The 14129-nt window shown below is 40.7% G+C and overlaps 1 protein-coding gene across 2 annotated transcripts in view; it reads right to left on the reverse strand.

The window, feature by feature from the left end:
• Positions 1 to 14129, reverse strand: part of LOC132910277 (heterogeneous nuclear ribonucleoprotein L) — a 168651-nt gene that overhangs the window by 144396 nt on the left and 10126 nt on the right. For both annotated transcript variants that reach the window (XM_060965835.1, XM_060965836.1), the window contains exons 2-3: positions 5751 to 5794; positions 3465 to 3534 (exon numbers count right to left, since the gene is read on the reverse strand). In XM_060965835.1, the coding sequence (XP_060821818.1) occupies positions 3465 to 3534; positions 5751 to 5794 (114 nt within the window). The remainder of the gene's footprint in view (positions 1 to 3464; positions 3535 to 5750; positions 5795 to 14129) is intronic.

A 14129-nucleotide genomic window follows, 5' to 3' on the forward strand; every position in this document is an offset into this window, starting at 1 on the left:
GACTCTAACAGGGGCCGGTGGATGAATTATGGCTAGAATTAAAGCGCGCGAAAATTCATGGCTATGTACAACGACCGGTAGGCTGCTTTTCCGCCTACTTGATGCCACGTATAAAGTACAAGGTATGTGTGCACATAGTATATCCAGACGTTATAATAGTCTGCACGACGCGACAGGATAGTAAAATTGGTCAAGTTAATGAAGTTTACTTGCTCGAAAATTTCGTATGTAGTTGATAGAAAATGTACGTAGTCGGAAGATAGGAATCTCAAATTGCAGTGACGATCGCATAAATCTACCTGTGATATACAATAACGCAACGATATTATTACAGAATCTTGCAGATGGCGTTAAAATTTTGAATTTTAAAGCTTGAAATTTGTAAATTTAAAGATTCGAGCTTAGAGTTGTATTAATTCTTGCTACCGTCGAACGTATTAATTTAGAAACTCGCCCAACCATGGACGCTACTGTACGCGACTAGATACGTACTCGGGAAACCGGCCTCGTATATTATCTCGAACGCACGTTCGCGAATTTGTATTCGATTCGTATACACGCACCGTGAGCCGCGTGATTGATGGTGTCGTTCTTTTGAGCGACGGCGAAAACCTGGCAACGGCTTATTCCATACGTGCCTTCAAAATTTGTCACCTAGACCTCTCTACAGCGAGCTCTAAAAAGTTACGTATACGTTCAAGAGCGTGAAACGCATATATTATCCGGTTGATTCATTTTACTCGTCCGTTACATCCGTCGAGCGTGTAATAGGCTTAACACGCAAGTCAGCCAAATTCCGAGCGTTTAGCTAAATTCCGGGCAAATACGATGATGTATCGGTTTATTCGTTCTAATTGTGCCGAAAATACGAGGTGAGTCGTCGCGCGAGCACACCGAGAAATTCCAAGTCCACTAACCGGCAAACGCCTGATGTTTGCGCAGAGCCGACACACGTGCGCCCAAGTGTGCAACAGACTTAAAGGCGAACATTTAGCGCGCATTATATCCCAGTTCCAATAAATTCCTCGCGTTACAGTGATGAATAGAACGTGGCTTGCAGGCGCAATGTATTCTCTGTACGTTTTCTTTCGTACGATACGAGCTTGTTTATAGAATCATGCGACTAACAACGAAATAGAGCAAATTGCTACAAACTCGTGAAACCAGAGATGTTTGGAAGGCAACCTATCGAGCTTCGTTTCGAACATGACGTTTATCAGCTCCGAACCGACCGCGTTCGCTAAAGGTTTCCACGTCATCGAGAACAATTTGCATATCTCGGTTAAACCAAATGCAAGAAATCGAACAGTTTGACGTTAGCTACACCTTGAGAAAATATCGATAAGATATCGCGAAATGCCACAATATTTCAACGTTATAGATATCAGCTTTTGAAAGCTGCTCCGTGCTGTTGCTTTTCCGTATTGCTGACTCGGTCCAACGAAACGCCGAGAAAGATTTTAATAAACGATCCTAAACGTTTTGCTTCTCCAACTGACTTATACGTAGATACTTATTATCCAACGTCCAGGATATGAAAAATGAAATCCTCTCTAACTTTCTTCGTTCGAATTCGTATTCAAGCGGGATTATGAAAAGCGGAAGCAACGTGGAAAAAATAACGAGTACGGAGGAGAATCGAGCAACTTCGTTCCTCTCTTTTAGTTTCTCACCAGCGGACAATGTTTTCCCTCGAGGAGAAGTTTTTAATCAAATTACGAAACCGAAAACTTATATAGTAGAAACCGTTCGATCTGAAATCTTCCGACGAGTGTCTCTCGCCTGTCTCTCCGCTTACGCGTTACGTGTCATTAAATCACACCGCCGTGAATCATGACAAAGGGTGATTCGTGGCGGAGAAAAAGCGACCCTACGTAGCAACCGCCTTCCTGGCCTCCATAATAGGACCACATAAGTGCGTATAAATCGACGCGAGTCGAGTCTGTGGTTAGACCAATCGAGATATGGCAAGATTACAATATTATGATTGATATTTATGGCGGAAGTCAGAGGCAGACGTGTAATATACAGAGCGTTTCATTTAAAGCGAGTAAGAAGATGACACAAACGACAGAAAATTCTAGGATAAGTCTAAAACAAATTATCTGCAACAATGTTTGCCACGTTTTCCCGTACTTTTTTACGTACTTACGAAATTGATTAATGCAGCTTCCGGTTCGTTTGCTGAGACTTTGTTACTCGTTTTCGCGAATATCGGAGTATCGCATTTACTTTTTAATATTCCTCGTATAGTTTATGGATGATTGAAATAGAATTGTTGGTTCTCCTAGGAGAAACAAGCGAGACAGAGAGACCGTGTCGGAAATACAAGTGGAAACGTCGAAGAGACGGTGAACGAAAAGGAAACGAGAAGGATGCTTTGCAAGAGAACGCGGCGCGTAAAAGCTTTCGGTTTGGAGACTCTTTAATTAGTGCGTCTGCCGTGTAGATAAGGACAAAAAGTAAAAGGAAGAAAAAAAAAAGAAAATAAGCATTGTGACCGGAGAGCTATGCGAAGACTCGTAAATGGATGGAGTGCGAACAATGCCAGATCGCACAGGCATCGACCATTCGTGAGACAGAAACAGCGACAGGGCTCATCTATTATTGGCGCAAAACAGAAATAAAATGCAGTGCGACGGCCTGCGAAACGTATGGTGCTCGCGTTGTGCCAACAACTTTTGTCCTGCCATTCGTTTCCAATACTTTTCCATTTCTGCTTTAGCTTCACCTTTCCCCCTCCCTATCGTTTCCCCCCTTTCGATCTTTGTTTTACAACTCTTTCTCTCGCACGTCATCGATAACGCAATTGTCTAGTGGTCACGATCGTCCAGCGTAGGTCGTGTCAAGAGTCATCGAAACGAGCGTCTTGCTCATCCTTTTGATCCGTTTTAACAGGCGTATGCGAAATGCGCGCAGAATTCGATGATCGCATTTACAAACATTTGCATCGATGAATCACGCGTAGAAAATACAATATGTTGGAAAGTTCAAAGGCACCGCGTATGAATTTATACGTATATCGAACAAATACTGTGTATACGCCTAAGTACCATCGATAGAGCAGATATAGCGAGGTTGTAAAATCGACCAGATGTTAAAGTTTATATGTTCCAAGAGTTGAAACAATAATGTGAAATATATAGGCGTAGATGCTCGAGATCCTCATCAGGATCGTGTCTATTGATAATTATTTCTTTCTTTATAATACATACGTTTAATAAATGATGTCTTGTATACAATCTGGAAAGCAGATCCTATTATAGAAATATACAAAGTGCTATTTTTCAAGCGTCGATTCTCGATTAACTTTCTCGACCGAGAAAATTCAAGATATTTTTAAATAAACGTGTTTAAGGAATATCGACGATTAACGCTTCGATCTGTAACCTCGCTAATATATCTTCTCCATCGAGTATAAAGATAACACGAAAGTTTTCTTTAAAAAACAAAAAAACACTTACCACAGTGATGGGGTAGACCGGGTTGATAATTGTAAAGAGGAGAACGTGGTTTGGTTTATTATTGTCTTCTCTGAAAAAGAAAGAACACAACGTGCGATCAGCGTTCGTTCCACGTGTTTTATTAATCGTTAAACCTACACGTGGCAATTTTTCTTTACGATAAACTCGCTGAGTAATGGTAACAATTTAATCGTTGGAAACGCTAACTCGATATATCTGGGCTTTGTATCGCGCCACGCGAACCCTTAGCGAGTCACGGTAGCAACGAAAAATTCCGCATTTCCAGAGACGAAGAAGGGTGTGAGGGGCTCGACACGTTGAATTCAAGTCAAATTGCATCAGCCGGTGCACAGTTGGCGAAATTTTTTTATTAAATCACAAGTTGCGCGTGTCGAAGGATTCAAGCACGAATATTCGATTAACCGGAAAGAGAAACGAAAGAAAAATCGCAATCCGGTAATTTTCTTCCGAGATTCAGCGCGATACAACGAAAGGGAAGCGACTATTGAAGGATAGCTGGCTATACATTTTTCATGCTTGACATCAATATATTCCCTCTCCTTCCTTTCTCTCTCTCTCTCTCTCCACTTTCTCTCTCTCCCATTTTGGCCTCTCTTTGCAACCAATTGGAAATTCAACCACCTATCCATTTTTCCACGAGAAGAAAAAGAAGAGAGAGAGGGAGAGAGGAGACATCCCTGGTGTTTCCGTTCTGCAATTCAAAGTGACCAATTCTCTGGCGAATCTGTTGCTTCTACTCTAAACGATTAAACTTCGTTCCTCGAAAAACCTTCGAGTAGAACGCAAACGTAGAAAAGAGACGACAAAACGCGGAATAAAAAGATTGGTCGTCCTATCGGATAGATTCGTTCCCTTGGTCCTCGTTCCTTTCTGTTCTTAACGCTATAATAATTCTTGCCTTGACGCTTCTAGGAGTATGTAAATGTACCCAAAGCTTCGTTCGCGTGAAAAAATGCATGAATCTCTTCTCTCTCTTTGACAAAACGATTGTGGATCGTATTTGCTCCTTATACAGTTACACGTCGTTTATAACAAGCGATTCGAAACTTGCTTTATGTGTTCCAAGTTCTAAAACCTAAACGTTCAATACCGAGTGAGAAGCATACAATGAACGAAGAACTTTTAGTATGCAAAAACTACAGGGAAATAACACGAATTATATTATCTACGTTTTTAAAGGGAGCGGTTTGAAAATTCAGTTCGTCGCCGATCAATCCCACGTTAGTAGAATTGTCCTATTCTCTCTATAATATCTTTGGTACAAAATAGCATTAAAATCAAGAAACCAAACAAGAAATATAAAAAGAAAAGTTTATCGTTATCCCTTCTACAGTTATCTTCGTATCGATTCGATAAATTGCTTTGTATTATCCTAGTTGAAGCTCCGTTAAAATAAATTAATTGTTGCAAGCATGCGAAATTATCCGCACAATGTTAATGTCGAAATATTTCTAGCGCCTTTTGTGAGACGTATCCACTCACTACATACTCAAAGATTTAAACGAACAAACCGAGGACTGACGAGCGTGGAATTGACCAGTGATAAGGACGAAAAGATGCGTATGATGAAATTAATTAAAACGTTGCAGACGGTTGCCGAAATTTCAGACGGATCCGATGCGCCGACACGGGCCAAGTCTAATAATAAGAAGTTAACTCGAGCGTTAAGCGTGATTCAGAGCGGCAGGAATTCGCTATCAAGCGATATTCGCCTCTCTATGGAACTTGCGTTAACTTTCATTCGCGAATGAGATGTTCTAACGAGAGAACTCGGCGGAGAGACACGTTTTGCCGTTTCGCCCCGGTCCAATGTGACTCGATGAATCATACGAACCGATTTCGAAACTTTCGACGAAATAATAACTTCTGCTTCGTCGTTAGTAAAATTTATCATATTTCGCTTCTATTCGAGCCCTAAACTAACCGATCGACTTTATCGTTTTTCTATATCGTACGATATTGTCTTCCTACACTACACTCTTAATTAGAGTGCTAGTTTTGCTATAGTGGGGCCTTATTCTCGAACAAAACAGATTGTTAGATAAGGTAATGGGTCAACGCAACGCTGCATTATGAGATCAATTGTTGAATGAGGACAAAGAGAACGAGTGTATATACGCGGTATTGTAATTAAGATATTGTTCGAAACGATTATATTTTGATCCATTTATCCAGATACAAATTTCCCGATCATTTAAACATCTACGTTATCATGAAAAAGCAGAAATTTCAAGGTTCAATTAATATGAATTTTATGTAACGTACCTTTTACGTCGTGGTTCGTCTCCATACCCGCCATACTCGTGATTCTGAAACAAACGTGATCAAACGTTTTAGCAAAATATCGACAACGTATTTACGGCATACGGTACTGTGGAAAAATGTTAGACCATCTACCATAGATGGAAATGTCCTACCATTCTTCGATATATAGCACTGTAGAAAAATGTTAAATCATCTACCATAAATGGAAATATTTCGCTTTTAGAAATGAATAAAAGAACACATGATGTTACTTTAATTCTATATATACATATGTATGTAGCGTGTGACGCATGGACCAAGACTCTATTTACTACAATATTTCCAAAGAATTCTATGAATCACAAGAAGCCATGAACAAGTAGCGTTATAAAGGAATTACTTTAACGTTATTTTCCATATATGCAGACACATGGAGATCTCTTTTAAAAGCATATTCAATCGCCATTGTAATAGATCGTTCGAGATATTTCCACGGTATTGTAACATAACCGGTAAAAGTATGGAAACGTTATACGTGTACCATAAAAGTCAAGAATCTTAAAAAACTCTTTTAACTGCTACAGCTAACTGATAAAATCAGTAAAAAAAAATCAGTATAGCTACAGCTGTTGAAACGAGCCTAAATTTTTTACCGTCGGTATACTTATGGACGTTCTAAACGCTCGTAAGTATTCGGAATAGCAAATGCGATATATAAAGGAGAAAAAGAAAAGCTCGAAGAAAAATCTGGCGGTGGTTTGCATGGAAACAAGATTCTTCGAAAAATCTGCGATTCAATCACGACGACTGTACACGAGCGTGGTTGTGAGTTCGCGAGCAGCTTCCATTCGCCTTGCGCATATCGTTGCTCTCCGTGCTGGTCGAATCGATTGCATAAGAGAAATTCACGCTGCGATTTTGGCTGAATTTCGATGGTGCGCGATGTCACTGGGGATGCGTACTCGGGCAATCTATTAATACACGTCCACGCGTCTTTTTCCGACAGCACCGAAAGCGACGGAAATAGTACAGCGAGACACTTTAGGGACTGGTAGGTGTTGCATATCCTACGTAAACCCTTAAAGCGCAAACGAAATATCGCTTCCATCGATTATAGAGAAATAGCGTGTCGGTCCTTGGTTGCTTTAAACACGATTTAAGCGAAACTTGGGCACGTATGAAATATAGCCCGATATATCTCCGCGATATCGAGTATTGTAAATAGTGGAAATACATGGTACGTATATAAACTACCGTTATGAATGTCACAATGGAATTTTACTAGCGAAAAATCTGACGATGCGAATAGAACGAAACGCTTGCGAATCTCACTTTGTGAAACTGTGTTCTAAAATATGGTACTTGATATCGGAAAGGATGGAAACGTACGTGGAATGACTTTATTCTTCGATTTCGACGACACACGCGGTTCCTTATTTTAGGAGATTTTTAGGGGATTTCGACGCAGCTTTGACACGGCGAATTTTCACTAATTGCGAGAAATTGATCGTAGGAGTTAAAAAAAAAACTTTGAAACGTGTTTGGAAATTTGCGTTAAAGATTCTTCCATAAAAGATTAGCAAATTTTTACTTTTATTTCGATTAAGGTATTTAAGACGTTATTCTTATCTGAATATTATAACAAGTACTGTTACATATTTCACTCGTTTTTGCATATTATACATATTATTACGCATTCGTATTTCTTATGAACGCATAGAGATTCACAATCTGATGACAGGTGTTACTAAAACAGAATGAAATTTAGCACGATGAATGATAACGCTGTAGAGAAACAAAAGAGCATTATAATTTTGAGCACATGCAAATTTTCCATGATAAACTGTACAAGGGTTGCTCCGATAATAGCTTAAGGGAGTGTTTCATATTTATAACGTACGATTTAAGCTGGCGGCTATACTACGCTGCATGGAAATAACGTTTAATCGTAACAGAAGAAAATTGTACGGTCTCGAGTCATTACGTTTTAACGGAAAATAATCCAGTGTAGTGGATTCGGAGAAATAGCGAGAAAGAGAGAGAGAGAGAGAGAGAGAAAGCTTCAGCTGGAAAAACCAACATGAAAAGACTTACAAAGAGGTCGTGAAAAGGGCCGTATAATTGAATGACGAGTTTCTTCTGGTAGAAATTAACATTCGTTATTCATCGTTGGGAGCGGCCTCAATTAACTGGTCTTCTGTGCCGAAAGGCAGCCGGTAAATATCGTTTAAATTTCAATTCGAGTTTCTCGTCGCATTGTTGTTTCGCCAATCTATTTTTGAAGTGTTGCAAACAGAGGCGTGTTGATTAAATTCCATCGTGACTTCCGCGCCAATTTTTATTGCGAGCGTCGATAAAGTTCCAGCGGAAAAATCGAAAAAGTTGGAATTTCCTATCAAAACGAACGAACGAACGAAAGAAAGAACGAGAGTCATCGACAATTTGCAACTTTCCAGGTGTTCGTAGAATCGGCGCAGACTGTGCCAAGTATTGGAAAGGTGAGACATTAAGAGAATAATCTCTTCTCTAATAGGATTAACGCTCCAATTCGCTCGAGTAAACTTTAAGCGCATTGCGCGGATTATTCGGAAAAGAATACACCGGGTCGACGAATTAAACGTTACGCTCTCAAAATACCGAATCGATCGTCGTGCTTTCTTCTTCGCTGTGAAAAAATCGATCGATCGACCGTCGTGATAACCTCGTTTAAAAACGCGTCGGTCTGTCTGCTGCGTGCAACGTTGAACAAGGAACTCTAACGGAGTAGATCGAGCCGATCGGTGAAACGTTTCCAAATATCCTCGAGAAACAAGGGGAATAAGATGTAAAAAGAGTGGGCGCGGGCTCGCGTCCAAGTAAAATCTCGTTGAGAACGGAAAAAAACGGAAGAAGAGGAAAAGGAGAAGAGGAAGCTATCGGCGGGAACGCGGTCCAACATTTCTGACGGTATGTCGCATCGTCATATAGGCTGCATAGTATCGCAGTTACGAAGCGCGGTGAATCCCACGTAGAATCCGTAATACGTTGTTATAAACATAACTCGGCGTTGGCCGCTGGCCAACCACGTGGTTTCACGCTCAATGGATCACTCCTGACCGCCACGAAAAAAATGCCATCGTCAACGCCCTCGTTTTCTGATAAATTTTCGCCTATAGCGATACAACCGCCGAGATCTATAGCTCCGATGATTCGCCGCCGTGATTTCATTTCCGCAACTGTCGGCGCGATCGGCGTTGTTCATTTTGTCCTCGTTGTTTTACGACCCAACAACAATACGTCAGGGTATCCTGAGCGTTTTTCATATACGATCGCAATTGCGAAGAAAATTTTATATTTTACGAGAATTCGGTTTATTCCAAGGATTAATTCGCGCTGTGAAATATACATTATAAGATATGAATATGTATTAGGATTATAAAGATGCGAGCATTCAGGAATATATTTCCTGTTGAGGTATTAAAAAGTTCGTTATTATTGGCCTTGTTATTTTAGAAGACGGAGGAAACGAAATTCATATATGAAAACACCTATCACGTATATAACGTTATATATATTATTTATGGTCTTTACAATCGGAATCGTAATTATAATCGAGAAGCGAAGAAACACATTTCTCGACGAATACTAAAAAGTCTATTCGTATTATTTTTCGTATTCGCGAATCAAACGAAATGTATGAAAATATTTTATCCATATAGAGGTTTCATGGATTATACTCTTATTATATCAAAATAAAGAGCTGCTTGTAACTCAACTCTGCTACACAATTCGTTAATATCATCTTTCGTATTCAACAACATAGACCAAGCGAAATAGACGAGAATATTTATATACATACGCGTATACGTACAGAAATTTCATAGTCCTCGTATTGTTATCGCGATAGAGAAGCGAACGCTTATGTTTGATTCGCGTAGCGGGCGGAAACGTTGGAGTAGAAACGAGTAGAATGAAAACAAGGTGAAGATGTCGTAGATCGTCCCGGGAGTCAAGGAGAAAGTCGATTGGCCGGCTGCCAGCCACGTGCTGATAAAGAGATTAACAGCAAGAACAATGCTTATGCTCTGTAATGACTTAGTTTCTACATCGAACCAACTTTCTAGAGAACCATATACCACCCCCTCCCCTCCCAACTAGAAACACCGACGAAACAACGAACCGGTTATTCCGTCCATTTGTTTCCAAGCTCCGCCTCGATTTTACTTATCGTTCATTAGTCTCGGCCACGCCAAGGTTGCGTTTCATGAAACCGCTAATTCCCGACTTAATTTCCCAAGCCTTCTACTACACAGCCTACGAACGATATTACTCTGTTTTTTTTTTTTTTTTTTTTTTCAAGAGTGCAAAAGCTGGCTCGAAGAAACTTTTTACCTCGCCACACGGTTGCATTGAAATTTCCCAATGAACAACGCTCTTAAGCGCCGCAAGTTCTGCCCCGCAATTTTCTCCCTTTTTTATTACCCTAACCAGCGTCGGGTAGACGTGGTTGATGGAATTAAGGCGAGGTACGTGGAAAGTTTCATCTTAGGAGACCTCGCTAAAGATGCCAGTGTGCAGCCACGAGGCTGTAAGTAAGTAATTCATAGCGGACGAGATAATTGGGCCACCGCGATTCCGCTATGTAGAAAGGGTCTCCTCTCTGTACGCGTACACATGACCACGACCTCTGAGAACCGCTTTAACGTTTAACCCCTTTGCCTATGAATTCTTCAACGAGTTGCATACACCGCGTTAGGACGCTGTTTACACGATCTATTCAGCTACGTTACGGTTTCCGTAAGCCACGTGCTTTCGAACGTACAACACGTGGGTCATAGAACCGAAGGATACCAAGGACAGACCTCTGCCTGTAGACACGCGATAACGTTAACACCGGAGATTAAGGCGAATTTAGATTTCGTATTTCAGACGTGCATCGCGAATGATTCATCCACGGTGAAAGGTGCGAAGGTTGATTTCGCTTGCGTTCCATCCAACCGGTGAACAAACTAGCGCCACTATCTGCTTCTAATGAATCGAACGAATAATGGAATCCTGAACTATCAAGTCGACGTTTCTTTATCTTTTTTTAACGCTGTACGACATGTTAAACGCTATTCGGCGATATTTCGAAAGCTAGTGAGATGAACTCGACCATTGAACTTATATAAACCTACCAGTTTTCAACTTTCACATTCACTGTGAACCAACCATCCCGTCAGACACGTACAAAATCGTCACTTTGCATCAATCGATCCACTCACGTAGCAGTTGCAGTTATACAAAGGTTCGTGTATAGATTTTGTTGAAGTGATCGCCACTTCTGAGAAAACTATACATCTGGTCTTCGGTTTCTCAAGCACTAAGGTCATCGATAGCGCGTAGACAAGAGAATGCGTCGATGACACACCATAAGCGGTACACGTGCGACGTTGGTTTCGGCGGTTCTTTCAGTCTCAGGGTAACGTTGCTAGCGAGAGGATCTGGATTAGCTTACGTTGTATTCCACACTTTGTGCTTTATTATTCACAATATATATACTTTCAGTACCTTACAATTTACCCACGCATTTCTTTAATTCCACATACACCGAATAACCTTAACAGATTTTAATATCTGATTAATAAAATCTATTTATCATAATGCTTAGATTACGGTTGGAGTATCGACCTTGCTGTCGTCAGACAAGCGACAGGTAAAAAACGAAAGAAAAAGTGAGAGGCGAACGAGGGGGAGTAGAGAGAAAATGCGTCCCTCTGAAACTGGCATCAGAGCATGAATGGATATTAAAGTCCTCGAGGAGGGTGAAGATGGGGATCGAATTTTTTGTCCGAAAAGAATTATAATATCAGTTGCGACACGGTATACCGAGATCTCGCGAAATTATTCTGTGCACGTACCCGAGCATTAATACTCGTTCAACGGTATATCGTCCGGAGAAAAAAATTCATTTGCCTCGTTCGATACTTTCTAATATCTTCCAACGATTAGACTGCAGAAACCAGACTATGTAAATGATTGGTAGAAGTTTTTCGCAACCTCCTTTCGCGCGAAACTCGACACAGTTCCGAAAAAGACTATACGAAAAAAAAAAAAAAATCGAGCCTTTAAAGAGATATTCTTTACAATCAATTATAGTGGAACAATTTTGAATAGATTGCACGCGATCGTTGAGAAAAGTCGAGCATTCGAGGACGTGTCCGTCACGATGTGCTTAGCACGCTACTCTAATCCATCGTCATTAAACAAGTATGTATAATAATGTAGTAAAAGCGGTGACGAGATGCTGTCACGTCAGAGTAGTATAATTTACTACAGGCTATGTACGACTGTCGAAGAAAATCGAGCATTCGCAGAACCACGAGGTTGTAGTCGATCATAGTCAAACAATTTTGGACGATGAAATATCGTAACGACACGAAACTGTCATACCCTGTCATAGGAATAAATCGCACGATCTAGTATAGTACAGTTAACCACAAGTACAGTTAAGTCTAATCACCGCAGTAAGGCGATTCAGTCGATCCTAAATCATTGTCGACGTGGCAGAACCTTTTCGTTCCGACCAATTGAATGTGAACGCAATTATTAGAGCAGAACAATGCGCGCAGCCAACATGCCGCGAGGGCAGCTTCGTTCCTGCGTTTGTGGCAAACACAAAACAACCAGTTGTTCGATATTAGGAGGAAATGTATTCGATGAACGACATTTTCTTTGGAGAATTCGCTGGGTTTGTACGCGAAGAATTCCATCGCGCAAACATTAACGCGGAATTCTTTACGCTCGCTCACTATGATTTTCAACGGCACCTTTCTAAAACGTGAAAAAAAAGAATCGTGTGGAATCGCACGCTATTAAAATACCCGTTTGCAAAGGAATTCGAATTTGATAGGAACGTTTGGCGGTCGAAACTGTTCGTTCGATGGCGTACGAACTTCGTCACGTGATTTATATTTCGCTGAAACATTTTAGGACGAGGTGCCGTAGAAAAGTATAAAACACGTCGTAAACTGGACACGCAAGGTTTACGACCTTGAACCGACAATGCCTTTCATTGGACGTAATTTGTCCGGCTGTATATAATAAGCTAACAACCGCTAAAGATATCATAAATCTAATTCAACACCGTCGTACTCTCGTCAGTTTGTAATAATTCCCAGTCAGGCTGGTTTGCTCGTCATCGACGGATTATCAATTCAAAATAAAACTCGGATAAGCAAAAATCTTTGGTTAATCGCGACAAAAGTTCCGCAAGATTTTTACATCGCAGGTAATACCCATGACAGAATGAACTTTGAATGTTCCGCTATTGGCTTCGGGCGATGAACTTAAAACCAGATTTGTACGGCGAAGAAGCGAAGACAGGCGCGTAACTATTCGTCAAAGAAAAATATTCGATGTATCGAACACGTGGACAGACAAACGTGGAATCTTCCAATTCGGAAATCGGAATTGCCACTACGTTTGGAACTGTATTCAAATTTTTAACGAAATTGATAAATAAAAAACAAAAGAAACATCTAAACAACGAAGTGAAGACCAAAATGATCGAAGAAACAACTTCATCTCCAAGGTTCAACCACCGTGCGATATTTACAGAGGAGAAATCAAACATCATATTTGTCAATTTTATAAGATATAGTCGACAGTGAAATGCCAAGGTATGAAGGCAAATATTTACACTACGAACCAAGGCAAAATATCGACGAAACAACAAATATGAAAATGTACAGGAATTTCTACTATAATTCAATCTGTGTCACCAAACAGAAACGTCAACGGTACATGCGATTTCCGTATCAATCCGCGTATTTTCGTATCACGTTCGTCTACAGTCTACAGCTTCGCGCAACAGACGATTGTTATATGACTATTGCATTTTCGCGGCTTGTATTCGTATTTCGTATTTGCATATACAAATAGCAAGTAAAGTCATGCTGGGAAATCAGCAAAGCCGTATTACGCAGAAAATGGACTCTTCGTTGCTTCCGTTTCCAACCGACTGGGTCATTTTCAGCGAAACAATCCTTCCCTCTCTCTCTCTTCCTCTCTGTCTCTCTCCGCTATAATTCTAAAGACGAGTCCCATCGCGAACGAGCAAAACTGCTGAAAATGGGAAAGAAGAAAAGATGCATCGCGAGACCAGCCTTTATCGACGAATATTCCACGCGTTCTAATTTCATTTTGCTCACCTTACTAACTCCTCGACGACCTTAATCTCGCTCAACTCGCCGCCGTGAAATTTCACGCGAGTTTGCACGGGACGCTCAAGGTGCACGCGCCTCGCGAGCATTCAACAGAGTCGGGTGTAAACAAGCGATAACGAGTTACTACCACGACAGAGTTCAAGATTTCCGCCGATAAAGCCTCTTTATTAAATAGAAAGCGACGCAGAACTACGCAAATTGGTTTGAGTGTGAG

Source organism: Bombus pascuorum, chromosome 9, assembly GCF_905332965.1.
Source record: "Bombus pascuorum chromosome 9, iyBomPasc1.1, whole genome shotgun sequence".
NCBI classification, from domain to species: Eukaryota; Metazoa; Arthropoda; class Insecta; order Hymenoptera; family Apidae; genus Bombus; species Bombus pascuorum.